Consider the following 26,677-nt stretch of genomic DNA (forward strand, 5'->3'; position numbering starts at 1 on the left):
GCATAATGTTGATTAACACAAAAAATAATTACGACTCACCCTTTTCTTTAAAAAATTCAAAAATCGAGGTTACAGTAAGGCATTTACAATGGACGTGAATGTGGGCCAATTTTTGACTTTTAAAGTCAGAAATGTGCACCATATAATTTTATTTTTACAGTCATTTTAGGCTTTAAGGGTTTGTTGACATTACATCATCATCACAGCGAAGTTGTAAAATTGGCTATACCTTTACACAGAAAAGGTTAGTGAGCATAATTGTTTTTTAAACTAAATCAAGTAAACATGCATAATGTTTATGTCTATTAAACAAGTCTATCACTAAAACAGTGCAGAACATAGCAGTCTGCCTTAGTGTAAACCACCTTTTCATGAAACATGTGGCTCTGTAGATACTGCAAAGTGCTGGATCCTACTAACAGCTCTTTTTGCAGATAGGGTTTTTGGCAAAACTCAAGCATCCACCACCACCCTCTCCCAAAAGCCTTTCCTCTGTCTGCCTAACGAAGAGCTATGTAGATGAAACTTCAGCAGTGCTGGATGTAGAACTGACTGAAGGCTTGGCATCTGTCCCATTTGCGTAGCTCAACACAAGGCACAATTAAGGTCTGTTCCCCTCAGAGATGAGCAGGGCTCATCTGGATCTGTGGCGGACATCCATCAGACACATTTATCTGTCCCTTACCGCTGGCAGTGTCCGGTGCAACTGTAGCCGACAGATGGATGTGTGAGGGCCATGCGGCGTGTTTTTATAAGGGAAAAGGGAGGATAGCCTTTCTGCAATTTAGCATCTTTATCTAGGTCTTTTATAGTTTTTTCATTTAGTCCCACCTGAAGACCACAAAGAACAAAGCCAAAGGCATCTGAGGGTGAAATAGACCTACATAACGGCCTGGGCAGATGCCTCACAAGAACTAAAATGGGTCATTCTTTTATTTTAGCATTTTTAAAATGCTATTGTTCCTTTAAGTGTTTTAGCTTTTATTTGGGGCTGGTCGAAGCTATAATAAGAAGTACAGTACAAGTAACATGTGAAAATCCCTTTTGCTGTAGAGGCACTTGCTTTGCAGCATAATGGCCATGCACACACTGCGGATAACTACGGTTGTCACTCATCTTTTGACTGCTACTGTATATCATGTTCTGTAAACACAGAGTTAGCTAATTTACAGAAATGACCACTGCATTCTTCAACTAACTCCCAATATATTCAGATAATGACAACTGCATTACATCTGTGTGTGTACAGCATCATACTGGATAACTAGCTGCTAACACATTGACGCCAGTGGCGGAACTAGAGTTTTATATTTGGGGTGGCCACTGTTACTTTCGGGGGTCCACACACACACACACACACAATGTTGGTTTTCCATGTTTTATGGGGAATTTCCATAATGAATAATACTGTACAAACTGTATTTTCTATCCCCTAAACCTATCCATCACTTAAATATATAAATGTAAAAAAATGTGGTATGTATTATTTACAAGCTGTTTTTCTGGTATTGATAGTAATAACACACACACACACACACACACACACACACACACACACACACACACACACACACACACACACACACTCACACAGTACTCACATAGAGGAAAGTATTGGGTCACTCTGTTTTTGTCTACAAGTGTTGAACATCCTAAATATTTTCAGAAAATAAAGCTTAAGTACCAAGGAGACAAGATACAGTACCATGTGTCTGTTACATTAAATGCTGAGTTTAGTTCACAAAAACCTCACATTTACAAAAAATACATTAAAGAATTTCACACAGTACTTACAGAGAGAAAATAATTTACAAGTGTTTATAAGGGTTGAACATCTTCTGGCAGCTCTGGCTCACTGTCTTTCTCAGAACAAGAGGTCTCTGTGTCATCCCTTGATACATCATTTTATAACACAAGAACAATTTGTGTATAATCACAATATAAATGCCACAGCCATCAACAACAAGAACACACATGAACCAACATTTTAAACATCCAAACCTGTATGACTGTCTTTCTTCTGCTGAACACAAATATTAAAAACTGAACACAGTTTTGGTTCCCAATCACTTCCATAGTATAGAAAAAACAAATACAATGGAAGTCGACGGGAACCCAAAACTAATTGGTTACCAACATGCTTTAAAATATCTTCTTTTGTGTTCTGCAGAAGAAGATCATACAGGTTTGGAATGGCATGAGGGTGAGTAAATTATTATTATTTTATTTTTGGGTGAACTATCCTTTTAATCTGACAAAATCATCTCAATGTAAATTCCTGAACTTGGCATGTGACTGACTGCCTGTGTCTGCTCTGACCTGTTGGTGGTCCTGAAGTCTGACCACACTGACTCTGACTAGCCTCAGTTAGGGAGCTGCTCTGGGGTCCAGTGGTGATGCAAGGGCTGGGGTCTGTTTGTACCTGATCTGCTTGTTTGTGCTTCATTAAAAATAATTCTCCCTTTAAAAATATATCTCTCCCTTTCTTTTCATGTTTAATTGATCCTGTGCAAAAATATGACAGCCTATGGTTACATCTAATCATCCAATTACCAAAATTTTTATCTTAATTACAAATACTCATTTTCATAACTGTACATTAAAATCAACTACTAGTCTAAGTTACAAGTTTGATCTTTGCTAGCCCTCCTCTGAACTGAAGTAACTGAACTAGCTAATCTATTTCAAACTGCTAAATGTTTACTCGCTGAAGCTGTATCCTACTTCCCCACATTAGCTAAATATTTGTATACTGTAACTTCCATACTGCATACTGAATGTATTACTAGCGCAGATGTAATTGTAAGGATTGTTATGCTAAATTGCTAAACGATCTCTCTAATCTGATTAACCTGTAGCCTATTGGAGCCTTATTAACTCACACAGCGTCTCATAAAATGTATTCAGCAAACAAACATGATGCTAAACCTTAACTTACTTCAAATATGACGTTTTCTTATTCTTCTGTATCTTGCAACTATATTCTCTCGTTCTCGGCTCGTCGTCCGTTTGAAAACTGTGCGCGACCCTGGGGAATGTAAAAAATAAATAAAAAAAAACTCTTCTTTTGACAAGAGGTTAAATGAGATGTCAATCAGCATCAGCTGCTGCCAGTAGCAAAAAAAAAAAAAACACCCCTCTGGCTCTGCCTCTGATTGACGCCACTCTCTTTAGGACTCTCTAATTTTGATGCTGATGTTTAAAAGCAAAGGTTTTGAGTATGTCAACCTTTGCAATCTCATGAAAATGATGTGTCTGTGGTGTGATGTTATTTCTTATCATGCAAGTTCCCATAGTGTTACAGGATACCCCCATATTGGGGCATGTTATCACAAAAGGCCAGTGTTGCATCTTTGTATCTATAATTGACACAATAAAAGGCAATAATTGTGGAAATTTTCTAAATCTTTTTTTGTAGACAAAATGTTAAAGGAATATTCTGGTTCAGGACAATTTAAGCTCAACTGACAGCATTTGTGGCATAATGTTGATTAACACAAAAAAATAATTACGACTCACCCATACTTTTCTTTAAAATATGCAAAAATCGAGGTTACAGTGAGGCACTTTACAATGGAAATTTGAAATGTGCAGTTTATAATTTTATAAAAGCACTAAATTCATTTTTCTGTTAAAAATCATGTAATATTTGAGCTATAAAGTTATTAAAATCGTAATTTTTACAGTCAGTTTAGGCTTTAAGGGTTTGTTGACATATACATCATGCAGCGAAGTTGTAACATTGGCTATACCTTTACACAGAAAAGGTTAGTGAGTGATTTTGTCACACTAAAATCATGTTAGCATGCATATTGCTTATGTCTAGTGGCTATAATTTTAAAATAGTTAGTATTTTAACATTTACAGATTGGCCCCATTCACTTCCATTTTAAGTGCCTCACTGGAAACCAGAGTTTTTTTTTTTTTTTAAGAATCAAAATGGTAATCAAAAAATATGGTCTGTGGTGAGATTTTTGCACAATGTTATTACATGGTTCATTACATATATTGAGGCAGTTCCGAGATAAAATATCAACTGTGTGGTGCTAAAAGTGAGTTAATTATTCTCCCAAACTGATGAGGATTTTAAGGTTAATGCTCTATTGTGTTTTAAGTCAACAAAAACCTACCTACCTAAAAGTAATTTTGTGGTGCTTCTGTGACACTTTTGGCTAATGTGTCAAATCATGTGCTATTCAGGACTTGTTCCCCAGGCTTTTGCATTGCAAGTGCAACGTTCTGTTAGTTAAGCTACTGAACAATTTGTTCACACAAAAACATGTTTTTATGTGTTGATGTCATTAGATAGCATATTGTGAGGAACAGGGTGAGAAGTATGTGTTAATGAACCTATAATCTGCCATTCTATTTGTTATTTTTGTGAAAGTGAATAAAATAAATTGTTGTTGAGCCTCTTGTGTTTGTTTCACCAGGAAACTGCCATGATACATACTACACAGATCCATGTAAAAATCCTTTTGCAAAAATGTAGGTACAGTAACAACTATGAGACCAGGTTGCAATTTTGAGAGTGACTGCTGCATTGTGTACTCACAGAGAACTATTATTTAGGGGTATCACAACCACATTTAAATGCATTTGTTATCCCAAAACTTAGCAGTGTGTATGTGGCCAATGAGTAATGGAGCATGATTATGCCAGCTTCCCCTTCTGTCACTCACTAGACGTTGTGTCGATGTAGTGACACTAGGGGTCTCTCTTGAGAGCCTCGGATCTTTGAGAAAAAGCTTGAGAGCCTCTTATCTTTGAGGAAAAGCCAATGAGAATTGGCGAACAGAATTTGCATGCCCCTTCCCCAGACATACGGGTATAAAAGGAGGGAAGTGTGCGTCTGTTCAGACAGATTTTTTCTTCGGAGCCAAGTGGTTGTGTTTCAGCGAGCTGAGTAAAACCCACGGCTGTTCCACTCACCTCAAAAGAGCATACGCTGTTGGAAATATGGCACATTTCAGCGGCTTTTCTCTTCTTCTACATGCCAGTGCTGAATACGCCCTTGAGCGCTTCGACAGCCCTCTAAAAGAGTATATATATATTTATCTAAAAGAGTAAACACATTGAAGTTGAACGTCTTTATAAAGACGCGTCTTTTTTAAGATGCCATTCCGTCTTTGTGTCATTCCTGGATGCGGTTGTTACCTCTCCGCTTCTGGCAGCCATGGGCGCTGCCTCTCGTGTCTGGGCAGAGATCACAAAGAGGCAGCATTTGTGGATGGCTCATGTTCTCACTGTGAGAACATGACCACGGCAACGTTGCGGTTGCGGCTTTCCTTCTTCCTGCCCCCTGTGTCACACCTTCTACCCACAGGTATAGGGCGGGAACGGAGGTTACGACAGTAACCGAAACTTCTTTCTTTCTGGTCCAAATTTTACTTTCCAATCTGTTTAGTTAATGTTTTAATGGCACTCTTGTCATGTTAACCATCTAGCTACATTACAGTAATGCAAATATAAACAGGAATGTTCCATTGCGTTATTCTAACATTATAGCACCTTCAACTATTTAAGAATATGTTTTTGAGCATGTATGCACTGTACGTTTAATGTTTCTGCTGCCTGTCCCCCGAGGATTAATAAAGTGTCTACTTATGTGGAACAAAATAGGGCTATTAGAGGTGAGTGGGATGGAGGGATGGAGCGGTTGCCAGAGTGGAGGAGAAAGTGGAGTAATGGTGCAGAGTGTGGAGGAGTAGTCAGGAAAGAATAGGGGAATGCATAGCAGAGCATTGGACAGTGTGATGAAGGGGCAGAGAGAGCTTGGTAGAAGAATGTCAGTGGTTTCCCTTCTGTGAGTAAATGAATGATCCTTGAGTTCCTGCAGCTTATAAATCAGCCACACCCACCCTCTCTCTCTCTTTCTCTCTTTCTCTCTCTCTCACTATCCCTCTCTCTGTCCTCTTTGTACCGGGCTCCAGTGAGTTATGATGCACTACGTCTGCTGACCCCACTGCATGAAGAACTTTTTCACAGACAAAACAGACACACATCGATAACTAATCTCTCTTTATTGCAGAACAAAGGAAGGCTAGGTTAATCTTCTTTCACTCTCTCACTTTCATATCACAGGGCTCCTCCAGCCTTCATTTAGAACTTGTCTTTCCCAGACAAAAGTTGGCAGGGTTTTTATTTTATAGGCTTCATGAAAAAAGTAATACTTCAGGGTTCTGGGTGAGTTTTAAATCTTCACAGCCTCAAAATACACAAAATAAACATTTAAACAATAATCTACAAAACAAATGCAATAAACCCTGCAATGGCTGCTGTTTTTTCTTTGAATGGAAGCAAACCATAGCTCTGTTTCAAAACCTACTTAAGAGCCTTGCTTCTTATTGCTTACACAAGTAGCTGCATTCTAAGGGAGCATCCTTACCCTCAGGGAACCTCATAAATGTCTGCAACTTAGCATGCCACACAAATAGCGCTCTTTACAAGAGACGTGTGTTGACATTAGCATGTTGCTAAGCCAACGGCGCGATACTCTAATAAGTGCATAAAAACTGAACTGGAGTAATATATTGTGTGTTAAAACAGCTGCTAATTGTGTGGTGTTTGTTTTTTAGCACAAACTATATACATTTACATAGACTGTAGTACCTCCATGCTGAACTGCACACAGAAAGTTTTTATAAATTATTTTCATTGCATTGATTTACAGCACATCACTGATATTCTGTTTTGGCCGAGTTGTTTTAATGAAAGTAGATTGGTCTCTTGAAAGTAGATTGGTCTCTTTTTCTGTGGCTTGTAACCAGATAATTTCTGGTGAATGCAATATCTGTTCTTCCTCTCTTTTTATCTTTTTCTTTATTTTCTACTCCCTCCCTCTTCTCTCAGTCTGTTACTGAGGGAATTTGACAATGAGACAGATAATACACATAACAGAGTCTACAACGTTCTGAATCTGCAACATTTTACTGCAATGATCATTCTGGTGATGCAAATTTAAACTGTTCATATACAGATCATAATTTTTATTTGATGGAAGGATGGCTTGTTTATCACTACAGAACGTTGCATAATTGAAATCTCTATCAGATCTCAGCTCTTTCAAACACGTTCCTGTGGTGCGTGGGCTATGTGCCATTGTACCAGGCATCATTGTGTTTTTCATTTTCTCTTATTTAGTATTCTCAGGTCTCTGAGGTCTCTCTCTCTCTCTCTCTCTCTCTCTCTCTCTCTCTTTGTAGGTAGGGGATCAGATACTGGATGTCAATGGCTGTAGTTTCCGAAGTATTCCTCATGACGAGGCTGTGCAAATCTTAAAGTATTCCTGCCACATGTTGATGACCATAAAGGATGTGGGGCGGCTGCCTCATGCACGCACTGTGGTGGATGAGACCAAGTGGATCCCTAGCTCACAGATTGCTGAGAGCTCATCCAATAGCAATGCCCAGAGGTGAGGATTAATTAGTGTTCTTTATTCAGAGACTCATAGAAGAACAATGTATTGCTTCAAGGATGCTCTTTCAGAGTTCAGGAGACTAAATAGAGTTTTCACTTTTGATTAATTTAATATCAACTTTGTCTTTCATTTTTGTCCTTAAATGCTTCAGAACCCTTCTAAAAAGACCAGCTTACCAGTCTAGCCTCCCCCTGCGTCGCACCTTCTACCCATGGGTATAGGGCTGGCGTGGCTGGCGCTGGAAACGATTTTCTGAATTTAACGTGCGGTTTCACTGGGTAAATTCCAGTGGCTCACCCGTTCCCCAGCACGCTAGTCTGCCCCAGTCCGGTCCCGAGATGAGACCGACTTGCCTTATGACCAGTCTGAGGTCTCTTTCAGAGCCCACGAGCTGGATGAGAGTTTTGCCCCTGCATCGGAGAGCATCTTGGCGGACTCCGGCGCTGAGGACTGCACTGGGCTAGCGCCTTCGGTTGTGCTTGCCCAGTCTGAGGCCGTCGGCGAGCTGTACGCTATGCTTGGCCGGGCCGCCGTGAATGTGGGGCTGCACTGGAATCCTGTGTCCTTCCCTCAGCCCTCATGGCTAGATGATTGGTTCCTGGGTTCGGGGTGCTGCTCACATCAAAGCCTTCCCCCCCCGGTTCCTTTCTTCCTGGAGGAGCATGAAGAGCTTATGAAGTCATGGAGGGCACCTTTCACTGCTCGAAACTGACTTCCTCGCTCTCACTACTCTTGAAAGCGGGGTGGTCCACGGGTACACAGAGCCCCCCCAGGTGGATATGGCGTTTGTGGTGCACCTGTGCCCGCAAAACGCAGCCACCTGGCATGATCAACCAGGACTCCCCTCCAAGGCCTTTAGGTTAACGTCGTCTCTGGCGACGAATGCCTACAGCACCACGGGACAGGCTGCCTCCGCCCTGCACGCCATGGCCCTCCTGAAAGTCCACCAGGCCAAGGCATTAAAAGATATGCACCTGGGTAGTCCTGTTCCTGATGTGCTGCAGAAACTGCACTCGACGACTGACCTCTCCATCCGGGCCACGAAGGTCACAGCACACGCACTCGGACAGGCGATGGCCACACTCGTGGTCCAGGAACACCACCTGTGGCTGAATCTGTTCGAGATGCAATACTTCGAGAAGGCTCCCTTCCTCAACGCCCTATCTCCCAGATAGGCATATTCGCCGACACGTTGAAGAGCAGTTCTCCGCATTGAAGAAACAGACGGAGACCATTCAACACATCTTGCCCTGCCGTGGCTCAATATCCCGCATTCTGTCTGCTTGCCTAGGGTGTCACCTTTGCCCGGTGAAACCCCAGGCAGCTCAACCCCAGCCCAGCTCTCAGCCCCAGCGTAGCGCTCACCAGAGAAGACGGATGCCCTCCATCTCACGGACCACCTCCCGGATCCGGAAGTCTCCCAAGTGCTCCTGACACGGGCAACACAAGGAGAGAGATGTCTGCCACAGAGCTGATTTTCAGACCAGTCCATCCCTGGTGGAGGGCTGGGTGGGGAATCTTTTGTTTCCTTTTCTTTGTTTGCCGCACCCCCAACGGGCTGTGGTACCCACATTGTTAAAAAAAGAGCAGTTTCCTCACTCCCTGGGTCACTTAACCGGTGCCCACAACCGCCGTTCTCACGGTGATCAGACACAGAGCACTGGCAGTCGTGCCCCCATGAACACGGACCTCCCGCCTTCACGTGCCACACTGCACCACAGACACCTCCCCGACGGGACGTCACCTGCTCCCCCCTGCCTCGAGGCCTCATCTCCAGGTATGTCACACGTGATCATCCCCTTAGTGCCCCTCGCCCGGAGCTTGGATGCATAGCTTGCACATTCCAACCCATCGTGGTGGCTGGCCGGCTACGCAATTCAGTTCGCCAGGTGCCCGGCCCGCTTCAGCGGCATCCGCTTCACCTTGGCGTAGGGTGAAATTGCCTCCACCCTGTGTGCAGAGACTGCAACCCTTCTGCACAAGGACGCAATAGAGTCTGTCCCTCCAGCCGAGATGGAGAAGGGGTTCTACAGCCCCTACTTCATCATACCCAAGAAAGGCGGCAGTGGGCGGCGCTACAGACGCCTTCCATCAGGCTGGGGCACCGTGTGCAACGGGCATGCAGCCACTGGCTCCTGGATAAGGCCGCGGCTGGGTTGGCACATCAACTGCCTGGAGTTGCTGGCTGTACCTGCACAGATTTCTGCCACTGATCCGCAGCAAGCACTAGTTGATCTGCTCAGACAACACAGCGACAGTAGCGTATATAAGTCACCAAGGTGGCGTTCGCTCTCGTCGCATGTCGCAACACGCCCGCCATCTCCTCCTTTCGAGTCAGTAACGGCTGAGGTCGCTGCACGCTGACATGGCAGGTAACGCTCAGTGGAGAGTATAGACTCCACCCTCAGGTGGTCCAGCTGATTTGGGGTCAGTTCGGAAGAGAACAGGTAGATCCGTTTGCCTCCTGAGAATCCACCCACTACCACTACTGGTACTCTGTCACACAGCTGGCCCCAGGGGCTGCACAAGTACGGATTTCCCTCAGTGAGCCTACTTGCACAAGTCCTGTGCTAGGTCAGGGAGGACGAGGAACAAGTCACTCTCGTGGCCTCCTACTGTCCCAATCAGGCGTAGTTCTCAGATCTCACGCTCCTCGCAACAGCACCTCCCTGGTGAATTCCCCTGAGGAAGGACCTTCTTTCTCAGGGACGGGGCCTCTGGAACCTCCATGTTTGGCCCTTGGACGGGATGCGGAAGATCTAAGCAGTCTACCACCAGCTGTCGTAGACACAATCACTCAAGCCAGAACTCCCTCTACCAGGCAGCTATTCTTCCTGATCTGAAGACCCACAGAGGTGCACAGTCAGGTCAGTGTTCTCATTCCTGTAGGAGAGGCTGGAGGGGTGGCTGTCCCCCTCCACCTTGAAGGTTTATGTAGCCACCATAGCAGCTCACCACGACACAGAGGACGGAAAGTCGTTAGGGAAGCATGACCTGATCATCAGGTTCCTTAGAGGCGCCCGGAGGCTGAACCCTCCTAGGCCATGCCACGGATCTCTCCGTGGTCGTCTTGGGCCTTCGGAGAGCCCCATTTGAGCTGCTAGAGTCAGTCGAGGAGTGTGGCAACCTTGTGGGCACTGGCCAATGGCACCTCTCTAATAGACATCTGCAGAGTGGCAGCTGGGCAACACCCAATACCTTTGTGAGATTTTACAATCTCCGGGTTGAGCGGTCTCGTCCCGTGTTTTGACAGGTCCTAGCACATAGAATTAGTTAATAATGAACAGCTGGCTGTGTGTATCCCTTGCGCATAGCGCCGTTCACCTCTCCTGAGGCAAAGATGTGCGCACTACTCCCCCAGTCAAGTCCACAAGTCATGGACCCTGGATATCCTTTCTCCCTAGCCCTCTGGCTCCGAATTCAGCAAAGGAAGTTAGAAATTTAATGAACCACTCTAGTGATTTTTACTTGCCTGGTGATTGCATATTTGGAGGTGAAATAAAGGTCAATGGGACTATTTCTCACTGTATGCTGAAATATGAGAGTCCTTTAAGGGTCATTCTGTACAATATGTCACTTTTGAATAAAATATATTGAGCTAACACCATTTAATGATCATTTACCTGTTGTAATATAGGCAATTAAGTGGAAATGAATTAATTTTATTCCATTACTGTAATAGCCCCACTATATATGATATTTCAGGATTCCTCTGAATTTCGGTCATGGTCTCATTCCTTTCACTAAATTACATTACAATCAGGTCAGTGAGTCCAGTCATACTGAAGGTGGATTTGAAAGATGTTCTCTAAAAATAGCATTGTGATGATTTTAAAGCTAGACGTAAATGCTATTGTTAGATTGCTTGCCATTAGCAAGGATGGTTGAAATGTATTTATGACATAGTAGTGGGATGACTCACAGCAGGGGTCTTGTCTCTCTTTCTCATACAATGGCCAAAATGGAAATTAGTTTATTGGGATCTCTGGGGGATAATTTCTATAGTGCTCCCCTTGAAAATATGGCAAGGTGCCTTTTTGTTCCACACTTCATTATTCCTGTCATCCAACATCTGAAGCAAACTGCAAACTTCTGATTACTGTCCGGGTAATTTTTCTCTGCATACTTAAAGGATAGTCCATCCAAAAATAAAAATTCTGTTATCATTTACTCATCCTCATTAGAACTCTTTCTTTCCTCCATAGAACTCTAAAGGACATGTTAGGCAGAATGAAAGTCTCAGTCACTATTCACTTTATTGTATAGAATAAAGATGCAATGAAAGTGAATGGTGACAGAGGCTGTCAATTTGCCTAATATCATTTGTTAGGTATAATCTCTCAACAAAATCTCCTCTCTCTCTCTCTCTCTCTCTCTCTCTCTCTCTCTCTCTCTCTCTCTCTCTTTCTCTCTTTTCTCACAGTGGTCTATCTGTTGATGTTGGAACAAGTTCAGGAAAGGTAAGGGACAAAATGCACAATCATTTACATGTACAAACATTTTTGAACTTTAACCTGTTTGCATTTCCTTAGAGGGTCCTGGAATTAAGGCCACTTTAATATGTGAAACCAAATCCCATTTTATGGTTTTCTTTTTAAGTATTGAGTCTAAGAAACCAAAAGCTGATAGTAAGTCCAGTGTGAATTTATTGGCTCTAGATGTCACGTTACTTTGCAATTTGCATGGAGATCAAAAGAATCAAGCTTTTTTGAGTGTACAAATTAAATAAAAACTGCTATCTCGAGCAAACACATTGTAATAGCAAAAAGAGAGTGGCTATTTTTGTCTATTCCTATTTATGGTGTGCATACTCATCACCACAAATGGTATGGTCTATTGTCTTTGGAGATTATATATGATGGTTTTTAAATGGCTGTCTTTGCACAGCTGTAAGGCTGTGATCTCTGTCTAATTCACACACATCAAACTATTTTTGAGTGCAAAGGACAGTTCTGAGCTTGGAAACATCAAACGACTCTGACTGTGTAAAAGAGCCTGTCTTATCTGCTGAAGACTGGGAGGAGGACCTGAGTTCTGCTGGGCAAATCAAAGCTCTCACAGAGTTTGAGTGGCCCTAAGCAGTGGAACACACATGATGTTTATCCACATGGTTGGATTTATATTTTATCCGTGGAGAGTAAAGCATGGTTTGAGAAAACCTGCAGATGAGAATGAGATACATTCATTTACAGGATAGGATTATGAAGTTTGAAGGCAGGAGCTTCTGTGGTCTACCTCCAGCACAGCATCCAAATTGCCATACTTTCCGAGTATGTATTGAATTTATTGAAGGTCTTCTAGATAATTAATAAAGCATGTACTTTATGTATGCAGGTTTGTAGTGTTGTATAAATACATTCCTCCACATTGAGCTAATTTACATGGACACCATAAAGTAATTTATTGCATGAAAGCCACTGAAAACACGGGACAGTGTTTGCATTTACAGTACATGCACTGTATTAGCTGATTTTTACACTCAATAATGTTTTATAATATTTCCAGATGGCATCACAGTCTTCCAAACGTCTGCTGGAGTTGCCTTCTTATGTCACACCCCTGGTGTACCTAAGCACATATGCAGATATGATAGAAAGTTTAAAAATATTGAATTTTAGTTAATAGTGTTTGTGTGCAATTTGTTTTCCCACTGTACTTCCCAGAAATTATTGCCGCCATGATGACTTGATGTAGCATTACATCCGGCAAGGTTATTGTAGTTATCTGGTGTCATGTGCAGTCTTCAAAAACCCATAAGAACATCACTTATGTGTTTACGTAACCACATACACTCACTGAACAGCTTATTAGGAACAGCTTGTAACAAACTTCAGGCCCGGAGGGAAAGGAGAACACAGGAAACTGGTTTCTTCGTCTCACAGGTACAGCTTTTAATTAATAATCTCCAGCACTTTACAGCTTCAACAACACAATCATTTTTCCAGCTCAACAACAGATCTCTGTCTCTGAGGCCAAATTTATGCTGCTCTCCCCATGCTCACTGAAATTAGAGACAGGTGTTAGACATAATTTAGCTCAGGTGCAAGCGCCCTTACCGCTTTCTCTTCCAGACGGCGCTTGACCACGCCAACCGCTGCCACACAGCTGTACACCTACTTATCAGTGCGATTATCTAATCAGCCAATCATGTGGCAGCAGTTCTAATGTTTAACTGATCAACCATCAGAATGGGGAAAATATTTGATCTCAGTTATTTCGACCGTGGCATGATTTTTGGTGCCAGACAGGCTGGTTTGAGTATTTCTGTAACTGCTGATCTCCTGGGATTTTCACACACAACAGTCTCTAGAGTTTACACAGAATGCTGCCCAAAACAAAAAAGATTCAGTAAATGGAAGTGCAACGTAGTGCAGTGTAGTTCTAGCGGGAAGACTAGCAGCTGTACATCATCACTTCATTAGCGGGGTAATTCCTAGCCAATCGCATGTAAGCCATTGCTTTATAAGTCTGCTCACAATCTATCACATTGCTGTTTCAGTGCGCTAAAACACAGGCAACCTCCGCCACCCCACCACCACCAGCTGAGCCCTGTCCCGCACGGGGGTAGGCTCCTCGCCCCTGCCTCCTATCTCCGGCAGGATATGACGGTTCCGGTCACAACTCCCTCGGACCGCCAGACGGGGCCTACGCCAAAGAGAGAGACATTACTTTGTTTTACATTTATCAAATAAATGGCATTTTAAACCTCACTCAAGCCTGCGTGTCTTCCCGATAGAAGTGGCAGTTCTGCGGACGTAAATGTCTTGTTGATGAGAGAGGTAAACGCCAGAATCGTTCAAGCTGATAGAAATGCTACGGTAACTCAGATAACCACTCTGTACAACTGTATTGAGCACCAGGCCCGCCGTCGGCAGATGACCCGGGGGGCCCATGCAAAGGTCTATAGTTGACCCTTAATGGGATCAAGTACAACGATTTACTTACTGACTTAAATCACAGAAAATAGAATGCATATGTATTCACATGAGAAATGCATTAATTTTTATCATTAAAACACATTTCGACTTGACATCTGATTCTGATACCCCATCCCCCTGCTGTTATTGTGAAAATGGTTCGGTCGAAACACCTAGCCAATCAGATGTGTGGAACACACACAATGTGCATTGTGCAAAGCGGGGACTGGCTTGAGTCAAAATGCCTCACCAAAGGCTAAAATCAGGGGCACAAAAAAGAAAAGAGAGCAAACAAGAGCAAAAGTGAATGAAAGAAGTAGAGAGGCAATGGCCAAATTTCTTCCCAAGCGTGAAGCACTAGGTATGACAGGCGAAGCTGTATGTGGCAAAAGCGAGGAGCTAGTGTAGACTAGTGTAGTGTAGTGTAGAGCATATAAATGTGCAGCTAGCTAGGGTCGGGTCGAAATATCGCACGCCCGGTCCCCAATCAGCCTGATGAGGCGCGCGAGGGATAAAGGCGGCCGGTGACGATGGTTCGAGAGAGAGAGAATTATGGGCATGTCCGTCATGTGTGCTTATGTTTGTGCTTTTGGTTTGAGTTCAGGTTTCATTAAGTTATCATTTATGTTGACAAGCCGGTTCTCGTCTCCTCCTTGCCCATCGTTAACTGTGTTACATTGGTGCCGAAACCCGGGAAGGAGGAGGGATGCCCGTTGCAGAGTCCTCGACACTGCCGTCCACCCAGGGGAGTGCCGCTGCCATCTGCCGGGTGACGGAGTAGCCGACTGCCCGGATGAGGCGAACGGCCGCCGTCCACGGGGCAAGTGGGGACTGGATACCCCGACCGCCTGGAGTGAGGGAGCCGCTGCCGGGGGCGGAGGAGTGCCCTGCCGTCCCCAGAGACGCGGAGGGGTCGAGGGAGACCGCCGTCAGCGAGGGGAGGAGGGAAGAAACTCTCCGACCGCCCGGAGCGGTAGGGCCGCTGCCAGGGGCGGAGGAGTGTCCCCATTTGCTGCCAGAAAAGCGGAGGGGTGTTCTGCCCACTGGGGGTCGAAGGTTTGACTCCGGTTCACCGGGGTCGGAGCGGCTGTCGTCTGCCTGAGTGTGGAGGAGTGTTCGAGGACCACGCGACGGTACATCAGAGAACCGGTGAGTGAGCTTTTTCTCTCTCTCCTCTCTCTCTCTCTTCGCACCATGTTGGCCTTTTCCCTCGCCTATTTTTTTGTTGTTGTTGTCTTCCCCTCCTGTCTCCTCCCAGGGCGAGGAAGGCGGGGATGACCACGCGGGACGCAAGATACATCCCGCCCCAGGGATGGGGGTACGTCATGCCTGTGGCACCCCGGCCTGAGATAACGCCGGGAGGTGTGTGGAGCGGAGGGGGGCGGGGCCGGGTCGGAATATCGCGCGCCCGGTCCCCAATCGGCCTGATGAGGCGCGCGAGGGATAAAGGCGGCCGGTGACGATGGTTCGAGAGAGAGAGAATTACGGACATGTCCGTCATGTGTGTTTATGTTTGTGCTTTTGGTTTGAGTTCAGTTTTCATTAAATTATCATTTATGTTGACAAGCCGGTTCTCGCCTCTTCCTTGCCCATCGTTAACTGTGTTACAATAACGTTAGTACATTCACTTAACTAGATAAGATATCAATATAATAGATAGATATAAATGCCCTAATAAGTAGGGATGTGTACCAAAACCCGGTATTAAATGGGCCCCGGTGCTAAATTATTAAAGGCCGTAGTATTGATAAGCTCCGACATCACGGTTATTTTTAACGTTTTGTGTAATTTATAATCATGCTGCTACAGCCTCTCTACTCTGATTTGGAGCTGGGCTCCACACACACACACACACACACACACACACACACACACACACACACTAGGGGTGACCAGTGCATCCAGTGAAGGGCAGTTCTGTTGACGGAAATGCCTTGTTGATGAGAGAGGTCAACAGAGAATGGCCAGACTGGTTCGAACTGACAAAGTCTATGGTAACTCAGTTAACTGCTCTGTACAATTGTGGTGAGAAGAATAGTATCTCAGAATGCTATTCTGAGATGCAGATTGGCTCTGTTTTGGCAGCACAAGAGGGACCTGCAAAATATTAGGCAGGAGGTTAGAATGTTGCGGCTGATCGGTGTACTTCCGTGGAAGTTCTGATTCATTCTTCGTTCAGAGGTAAAAACAAGTTCGAAACAGCCGAGCAACAGAATAATGTTACCGAACATTCAGACACCCGCCACACCGCTGTGGGATGTGTTTATAAGTACATTTAAATATGAGGATACTCAGTAAAACATCAAAAAATGTGACATTAAAATGTACTTCAATCAATCACATATAAATGTGTGAATTCAAATGAGGTCAGTAAAAGCTGTTTTAACCACTCAATGATGATTTAAAGTAATATACTGTATATGCAGTAGAAAATGTTTAATTTGTCTTGTTTACATTTTAAATTCATGGTGCTAATGTGCTACACATGGCCATAAAATGTGCCGGTGATACTCTGTTATTGTAATTTATGATGACACTGATGATACTGTTTCAAAGATCTGTGTATAAAAGTGTTAATGTGCAGAATAATGATAGAAGAATGGGAATAGGCTTACTTAGGGCAAATGAGTGAATGGGCTCTTGAGAGCATTTGTGTAGATTTGATTCCTTTTGTAGACTAATTAAACAAAACAAAAATCGCATGACATGGTCTTGGAAAATGTCTCTACATGAACGATTGTAAAGATGTTGCACTTGTGTATATGGTCGTGTGATTTGATTTGATTTTAAGATGTAGGTACATTTGCATACATGTTGACTGATTTTAACTAGAACATAAACAGAATGAGCTGTCAGTGGAAGGAAGGTGCAGCTCCAGGTCACACCTACCAACCAATGGCAGTAAGGTGTTAGGCAGTCGTTAGAAGTTTTCCTAAAAGTTCGTCCAGGCAAGCTGTTACAAACCACCAAAATTAACATCTTTTTGGCCAGATTTTGTTCTAAATTATGTCATATGAAGTATATTTGGCCCTTTAGTACAGTATAGATGATTATTTCATCAGCCTTAAAGTGAGGATCATGGGAGTGATATAATTTTATTGAACATTAAAGCTTAACCTAAAGGGATCATATCACCAGAAAGCACATTTTTGTTAATCTTACAAACAGCTCATTCTGCACGGTGGTGCAGCGGTTAGCACTGTCGCCTCACAGCAAGAAGGTTGTGGGTTCAAACCCTGGTTGCCCTGGCCTTTCTGTGTGGAGTTTGCATGTTCTCCCCGTGTCTGCGTGGGTTCTCTCCGGGTACTCCGGCTTCCTCCCACCATCCAAAAGACATGCAGGCTAGGTTAATTGGTGTCTCCAAAAAAAATTGCCCTAGGTGTGGATGTGGATGTGGATGTGGAGGTGAGTGTGAGTGTATGTCTGTCCATGTGTGGCCCTGCGATGGACTGGTGACCTGTCCAGGGTGTCCCCCGCCTTTCGCCCAATGTTAGCTGGGATAGGCTCCAGCCCCCCGCGACCCTGTACACAGGATAAGCGGTTGACGATCGATGGATGGATGGATCATAAGTGGACCTTATAAAAAAAATTACATGTAAAAATAAAATGCATGATGTGAACTCTTTATAGGAGGAAAAATAGGAGGGTAGAGGAAAAAGAAAGGAGGAGTTGTTATTGGTTCAGAAACCACCAGACGTTTCAGTGGTAGCTGGAGTCAAATTATCTTTTGTCAGAGTATCCTTAAGGAGTTTGGTTAGCTTGCTTGGTGGTGCATAAATATCTATATTTATCCCCTCTTATGTGTCCCAAACACAGTGCTTTAGGCTGGGCTGCCTCCTGTCCTCTGAGATTCAGGCATGACATACTTTTATTTTATTGGAATTATCCTGAGCCTTCCACCATTGAATGATTGCAAGAGGGCCGTGGCATTCTAAAAGGCTTCACAGAACAGATACAATACAAGCTGTCCATCATGTGTAGCCTAAAAAATCAAAGCCTGAGCAAACCACTTGAATGGGTCTTATGTAGGTCATTCAAAATGCACCTAGTTGAATACAATTGTGTGCCTGAGTGCCATTCTTCTCTCTCTGTCAGCGAATGAGGAAGTGATTTTATAATAATGTAGTATGTTATCTTCTGTATTTATGTTATGTATTTATGTTACGAAATAGTTAACTTGATATAATAGAGTTAACTCAGAGCAAAAATGTGCTGTATTAGATACAAAAGTAAATAAATTATTGTCAATTAAAGCTAAAGTGTATAATAAAAAAAAAAAAAACAACAACAACAACAAATGGCAACTTCAAATATTTTCTCAAATCCAAGATTAATATGCAGAGACCATTATAATGAAACTATTTTAGGTTGATGTCTCTGAAAAGTGTAAACACTGTCTCTGCTGTGCTTTCAAAACATAGCTCTGTTTGAGCATCCTGACCAGCCAGACAGAAACATTGGCTCAACCAATGGCGTGAGTTGGGGCGGGACTATTTGTTTTTCTAACTAACGATAAATTAGGTGAGTTTTCGGAAACCTGCTTTGAGAACATAGCCATGGCAACGTTGCAGTCACGGCTTTTTTTCCTCATTAGAGAAAGCCACTTCAGCCACCCCTCGCACCTCCTTCCATGAGATTGGGGCCTGCACAGCCAGTGATGAAGGCGATTTGTACAGCGGGCTCGGTTTCGCTGTCCAACCCATCGCGCTGGTTGATCAGGACCATTTGACTAGACTACGAGATTAAATTCGCCAGGCTCCCGCCTAGTTTCAGCGGCTCCACTTCGATGCATGGCAAAAATGCCAGCACCTTATGGGCAAAGATTACAACTGTGCTACTCAAGGACATGATAGAGCCTGTCCCTCCAGCTGAGATGAAGAAGGGTTTCCACAGCCCTTACTTCATCTTACTTAAGAAAGGCGGTGGGTTGCAGCCAATCTTGGACTTGCAAGTTCTCAACCGGACTTTACAAAAACTCCGGTCCAAAATGCTCACACAGAAACAGATTTTAACCTGCGTTCGGCATCAGTTTGGTTCGTAGCAGTAGACCTGAAGGACGCGTACTTCCATATCTCCATTCTGCCTCGACAACGACCCTCCCTACGGTTCGCGTTCCACGGCCAGGCATTTTAGTACAACGCCCCCCCCCCTCGGCCTGTCCCTGTCCCCTGGCGTATTCACCAAGGTCACAGAGGCAGCCCTGGCCCCACTTTGGGAAGTGGGCATCCACATACTCAATTACATCGATGACTGGCTCATTCTAGCTCATTCTCGAGAGTTACTATGCGCTCACAGGGACCAGGTGCTCAGGCACCTCAGCCATCTAGGGCTTCAGGTCAACTGGGAAAAGAGCAAACTCGCCCCGGTTCAGAGCATTTCTTTTCTCGGCATGGAGTTAGACCCAGTCTCAATGAGAGCTCGCCTCACGAATGAACGCACGCAGTCAGTGCTCAGGTGCCTCGCTCTCTTCGAGCACGGCACAGCGGTTCCTCTAAAACAATACCAGAGGCTCCTGGTGCATATGACATCCTCAGCCACGGTCGCACCGCTCGGGTTGATGCATATGAGACCGCTTCAGCACTGGCTTCAGACTTGAGTCCCGAGATGGGCATGCCGCGGCACATACCGTGTGTTAATCACCCCTTTCTGCCATCAGACTTTCAACCCTTGCACAGACCTCTGTTTTCTGCGGGCCGGAGTCCCCCTACAGCAGGTGTCCAGACGTGTCTTGGTCACCACAGACACCTCTCAACTGGGTTGGGGCACCGTGTGCAACTGGCAACTGGCTCCTCGATAGGGCCCCGGCTGCGTTGGGACATCAACTGCCTGGAGTTGCTGGCTGTATTCCTTGCCCTGCGGAGGTTTCTCCCGCTGAATCAGAGCAAGCACATCTTGATCCATTCAGACAGCACCACGATGGTAGCGTACATAAATCGTCAAGGCGGCGTGCACTCTCGTCATATGTCACAACCCGCCCGCCATCTCCTCCTATGGAGTCAGGCCGGGCAACCGCAAAATGACAGCAGATGCGCTGCCGTGACAGGTTTCGCCAAGCGAAGAGTGGAGACTCCAGCCCCAGGTGGCCAGCAGATTTGGGGCTGTTTCGGCATGGCACAGGTAGATCTCTTTGCCTCCCAAGACAACACTCACTTCACACTCTGGTACTCCCTGACAGAAGCCCCTCTCGGGACAGGCACGTTGGCACACAGCTGGCCCCAGGAGCTATGCAAGTACGCACTTCCCATAGTGAGCCCTCTTGCACTGGTGCCGTGCAAGATCAGGGAAGATGTGGAACAAGTCACCTTAATGGCTCCATGCTGGCCCACTCAGACTTGGTTCTTGGATCTAACACTCCTTGTGACAACACCTCCTTTCTCAGGGACGGGGCACCCTCTGGCATCCGCGCCCAGACTTCTGGAACCTCCACGTCTGGCCCCTGGACGGGATGTGGAAGATCTGAGTGACCTACCACTTGCAGTCATATACACGATCAACCAAGCCGATCAACCAGGTGTATGTAGCTGCTATCACGGCCCACCACAACGCAGTGGACAGCAAGTTCTTGGGTGAGCACGACTTGATTATCAGGTTCACTAGAGGTGCCGGAAGCTGAATCCTCCCCGGCCAAGCCTGTTCCTCTCCTGGGATCTCTCAGTGGTCCTCTCGGGCCTTCAGAGACCCCACTTCGAGCTGCTTGACTTAGTTGAGCTAAAGGCCCTCTCCTTGAAGACGGTCCTCCTTATAGCGCAAGCTTCCATCAAGAGGGTTGGGGACCTGAAAGCGTTCTCTTTCAGCGACACTTGCCTAGAGTTCGGTGCGGCACATACTCCCAAGGAAGACCCCTTGTGTCACTTCATTCGCCACAAAGTCTCGTTCCCTCCCTCAGGGAATGGAGGTTACAACAGTAACCGTGACATCACCATTAACTTTAATTTCATCACATCCATTCAATGAAAGTGAAATGGAACTGAGGCTGTCAGTCCCTGACACTCTTTAAAAATTTCTCCTTTTCTGTTCCACGGAAGAAAGAAAGTCATATAGGTTAGGAATTATTTGATTATTAATAAATTATGAAAGAATTGTCATTTTTGGGTGAAATATCCCTTTAAGCAACAATTGTGTTTTACAGTGAACAGCATTTCTTTATTTGTCTGTGTCACACCCACGGTTTGTTTAGATTGTTTAAATGCTCTAACATCATACATCAATACATTGTCGTGACACAGAAGGTCTGTCTCATCCTCCTGTTGTTGACGTAATGCTCTTAGTCCTTCATCCTGTTCTGAGTAATAACTAATTTCAACAAAGTCAGACATGCTGACATCAGCATCCGTAGTAATTGTTATTCCAGCGCAATACACATCCTGTAGATCACAATGACTTTTCTACTTTAAACTACAATGTCTCAATCTATCCATAAACCACAGAGTAACTGAGAGTAGCAATACATGCCTGTTTTGGAGGAACAGTCTGTCATCCGTGTGGTTGTGTATGTGAGTTTAAACTTGAGAGTTAAATTGGCAGAGGCTCCCTCATACTGAGGAATTGATTAAGGCTGGCAGAGTGAAACACCAAGGAGAGTTTTAGGGATCAGGGGCTGTGGATCAGCATTATCCAGATATGAGGGCAGTAATGAGGGATGGATGTTTCTTTCTTGACTCCTGGAATCAACAATTTAGGCCCTCTGAGATAAAGTGCATGCCAGCTTTCCAAATGAAACCTACCACTGTCCTTTATGTATGAAATTATTTTTTTGTTGATATGATTTAGAATCTGGTATAGCTGAATCTATTTGTACAAGCTAATAAGTTTTAATTGGAAGTTATATTGTTCTCACTGGGCACAATTCCAAGGAGTTGTAACAAACCTAGAGAGAGATTTCGATTAGCATTCTCATTGATCTCAATGGCATTTGATAGCGTGATGGCCCAGAATAAGCAACCTGGACAACCTGGAGCTCACTCGCTAAATGAAAATGGAATGCTTAAGAAAAAAACTGAACTGGAGCCTGTCTGCCTGCAGGAAATAAAATGAAGTGACGAACAAACTGGCAATATCTTTTTTTTTTTTATCAGGAGTGTCGTAACGCATTTCGGATGTTCTGCCCCAATTTAACCCCTGAGTATAATAAACCATTAGCATAAACACCCTAGCATCTGTGTCTAACACCATAGCCTCCAGACAATACCTAAAAGAAAACCTATGATCTGTTATCTGTGTGTCACCCGTATTGATTTGAAAGACTACTACATGGGGTTGTCCATGACCGGATGTGAGAGAGGAGGAGATGTACTTTCTGACGACGGTTGGCTGAAAAGATCGTGTTGCGCTTTCTAGAACACTGAAAAGAAGCACAAAGTGCAACAAGATGTGAATTGGAGAATTTATCTGGAAGACTGAATAGTAACTATAAAGGTACAACAAATCGATTATAATGAGACTGCCTCTGTTACAGTCATACAAATTTCAAGTCATATTGATCATTTTGTGGCTGATCTTGAATTGGTTTAAAGAAGTTTGTACCATTCACCGTTTGTGAGTACAGGAAGAGAATAGGAAATCCGTGATATGGGAAAAGACACCCCTGTTTTTCTTGAAATGGAAGCACTCAAGTACAGATGCAAACGACAGACTTTTAAGAAAAGTAGGCCTATTGATTTTGCAAGCAAACCATGGCTTTTGTCAGAGCAAACTTCCCTCTCCTCTGGTTCTTTTTCTTCTGTCTATCTCATTCTTGCTCTTTGTCTTTTATATATCTGATTTCCCTCTTGCCATCTCTTCCTCTTTCATTCCACCTTTAATCTGTTTCAATCACAATCAATCAGTAGCACATATTTATGTGATTATTCAGTATCATGTGCTCTAGACAGAATTTCACTCTCAAATACCATGTAACAACTATGGTATGCAGAACAGGTCTATTTTCTCTCACACAAAACATTGATATTATTTGATATCAAAGCTTGATTGTTACAAGGTTTTTTCAGTAAGTTGTTAGCTACATCAGTGTTTCCTTCACCGATAGTCAGAAATACCTAATCTGCAGTGCCACAAAAACAATAAAAAATAAATAAATACGTATATTATGCAATTTCTTTTCCGAGTTGAGTTGAATGGATATTGTGTTGTACTTGTTGGTTGACACGCACACACACACACACACACACACACGCACACGTTGGTCTACCTATCATTATGAGGATTTCCGTAGACATAATTATTTTTATACTGTACAAACTATAGATTCTACCCCCTTAACCTAACACATCCCCTAGACCTAACCCTCACAAAACACTTTCTATTTTTACATTTTCAATAAAACATTGTTTAATATGTTTTTTAAGCTATTTTAATTATGGGGACACTAGAAATGTCCTCATAAACTACATTTATAGCATAATACCCTTGTAATTACTAGTTTGTAACCTAAAACAATTTCCTTGTAAACCACAAAAACACACACACACAAACAGCACAACATGCTGTCCAATTCAGTAAGAAATTGTTTGATTGGTGCAGTTCTTTTCAATTAATCAATTGATTGATGAATCATGGACTGAATCGGTCAGACAACTCACAAGGTCACTGAACCACAAGTTATTCCTCTTACTGTGTAATCTGTATCGAGAGCAATGTTAAAAATGCAGATTTGTAAGGTTAGTGAAACTTAAATCTTAACTTATGACTAATTACTGACTGTTTATATTGCATTGTCAGTTTGAGAGTTTTGTTGGAATAAAGGGAATTTTAATTTATGATATGTTATTGTCTAGCAAGTTTTTAGGCCTAGTTTAGCAGGGTTGGGGTTGGTCCAAAAATAAAATCCTACAAGAAACACTGAGCTAGATACTTGGGGGCATATGAGTGCTTAGATATGTAATGCATGGTGTTTTCAGTGTTGTTTTTTTTTTTTTTTTTGTAATAGTAGCACTGAGAGATGTGGAGAGGAAGGGAGGAAGATAGAGAGAGAGAGAGTGGAAGCTTTTAGATAGAGATTGACATTTTATGTGATGTAGGCCTGATTAAGGAGAAAATCTAAAAGTAGAAAGCTGAGGAGGGGCATGTTTTCAGAAGAAGGTGCATAAATAAGCCAGTGAGAGAGATAGAGTTTGTTACCCCAGGGTGTGTAGTATTACATATTAGACATGGCTGACTGGTGAGGTCTCACAGAAACTGTCCTGCAGCTGCTAATCTCTGTTCCCCATGAGTGCCAACTGCCCACATACTGACCACAACATGCATATTACATCATATCATATCAAATTCATGACTTATGATTGCTCAACTGTTTTATAGCACTGTAGCACTAATGTAGCACAATTATGGAATCTGGAACCAGTTAAACGTTTGGACACTTGACTGAGTTTCTCATGATCTTAAAAATCTTTTGATCTAAAGGCTTATGCTCAAATGTTGAATGTGTATGAATTTCTTTATGAAACTAAACATAGTATATATTTGTTTGAATGTATGAATAAATTCATAGTGAATAAAATAAAAACAAGCTAACAAGTGCCTTGCAGACAGCAGAGCTCTTTCAATACTGTTTAAAAAGGATCCCAGCTGAATAATTCATGAAGAAGGTTGAGAAAATACCAAGCGTGTACAGAAGAAGAAAAAGCTGAAATATAAGAGACTTTTGATTTTTTTTACCTTTAGTCAATACATAATTCACATTTACACACCTGATCACCATTACAGCTCATTTGGGCATGCTATCTAATGTTGCACTGTAACTTCTCTCTCTTGCAGTCAGTCTGCCGTAAAGGTATTGTGCCTACTGTTGGAGCAGTGCGTGCCGGAGTGTGCAGCTCACTGGAGGAACAGGCAGTCATGCTTTTAACAGAGACAGAGAGACAGACCATGAGCTATTACATTCAAGAGTACCAACGCGGCCATATTGGAGTAGAGCCTCTGGCGATGGCCCTGTTTGAACTCTTCAACACTCATGCCAAGGTGAGACTGACAACATAGAACCTCAGAATAATTCCTAACAACTTATAACAGCATTGTCTGTGCCAGCAAACACGACATGGCCAAAAGTACGTGGACAGTACACCCTCTTCTAATGAATTGTTTTGACTATTTCAGCTACATCAGTAGTAGGTATTATACACCGAATGACAAAATATGATTTATGACCCTATGATTTATGACCTAACAGGTGTATTCTCACATTTGTTTCCTCTTCCTCTCTCGGCTTTTGTACAGGATATGGTATGATGTGTTTGGTCAGCTGTTATGATATTCCCATTCTGTAGCCAACACCACCCCTCTGTACCATCTGTGTAATTAAAAGTGTAAAAATGATACATCTTTAATAGTGTACAATGCTTAGTGTAAAACTGAGGTGACAAAATAATGCATGGTATGAGACTTTTTTCTTTCAAATCAAACTCAAAAATTGTGATTGATTAAATAATACAATGTTGTAATCACCAAGATGTTTTCAACACATGATAAAGTAATGTGTGGGGGGGCATATTATCTTTATTATTATTGTAAAACATAAAAAGTAGTATTACATTTAATATGTGTTTAAGGTATGTATCTTTAATAGTGTATAATGCTTAGTGGAAAAAACTGAGGTGACAAAATAATGCATGATATGAGACTTTTTTTTCTCTCAACTCAAAAAATAAATAAAAAATTGGTAATCACCAAGATGTTTTCAACAATGACGACGTAATATGGGGTAAATACTAGTATCATTATTAATGTAATAATAAAATTTAGTATTACCATGATAAGGAGCTGTGGTGTGTTCGAATTCATGGAGATGTTTATCCTGGCCTTAAGATCAGGAAATATCTGGAAAAAAATTGTAAATGCAGACCAGAGGATTCCTTACAATTTGCGTGTCAAACAGTGATAGTGGTAACTAACACTTTAGGGGAATTGTGTGGATTTATGTTAGACTCTCCCACCCTGGCGATATTCTGGAACGATTTCTTAAGTGTAAACAGGGGGGTGTATGCATTCCCATGGGAAAATGCTTTGCTGTGTTTAGGAAGTGTGTGTTTTAAAAACTTTGATCAACTATTCTAATCACCATTAAATATACATATTATAAGCACATTTTAAATGTAATACTACTTTTAATGTTTTACAATAATAATATGCCCCCACACACATTACTTTATCATGTGTTTAAAACATCATGGTGATTATAACATTGTATTATTTAATCAATCACAATTTTTGAGTTTGAGATGAGAGAAAAAAAGTCTTATACCATGCATTATTTTGTCACCTCAGTTCTCTTACGAGAGGTTCTCTCGTATTGCGTAAGCTAGCTTACGCTACGGGAAAGATTAATCTTTTCTGAGATATTGAAGCC

General features: G+C 43.0%; 1 protein-coding gene across 1 annotated transcript in view; it reads left to right on the plus strand.

Annotated features, from left to right (window-relative positions):
- LOC127619996 (whirlin-like) overlaps positions 1 to 26,677 on the plus strand; it is a 129,607-nt gene that overhangs the window by 76,996 nt on the left and 25,934 nt on the right. Inside the window, exons 4-6 of the mRNA XM_052093048.1 lie at positions 7,206 to 7,414; positions 11,844 to 11,880; positions 25,090 to 25,293. Of these exons, the coding sequence (XP_051949008.1) occupies positions 7,206 to 7,414; positions 11,844 to 11,880; positions 25,090 to 25,293 (450 nt within the window). The remainder of the gene's footprint in view (positions 1 to 7,205; positions 7,415 to 11,843; positions 11,881 to 25,089; positions 25,294 to 26,677) is intronic.

Source organism: Xyrauchen texanus, chromosome 3 (genome assembly GCF_025860055.1).
Source record: "Xyrauchen texanus isolate HMW12.3.18 chromosome 3, RBS_HiC_50CHRs, whole genome shotgun sequence".
NCBI lineage: Eukaryota > Metazoa > Chordata > Actinopteri > Cypriniformes > Catostomidae > Xyrauchen > Xyrauchen texanus.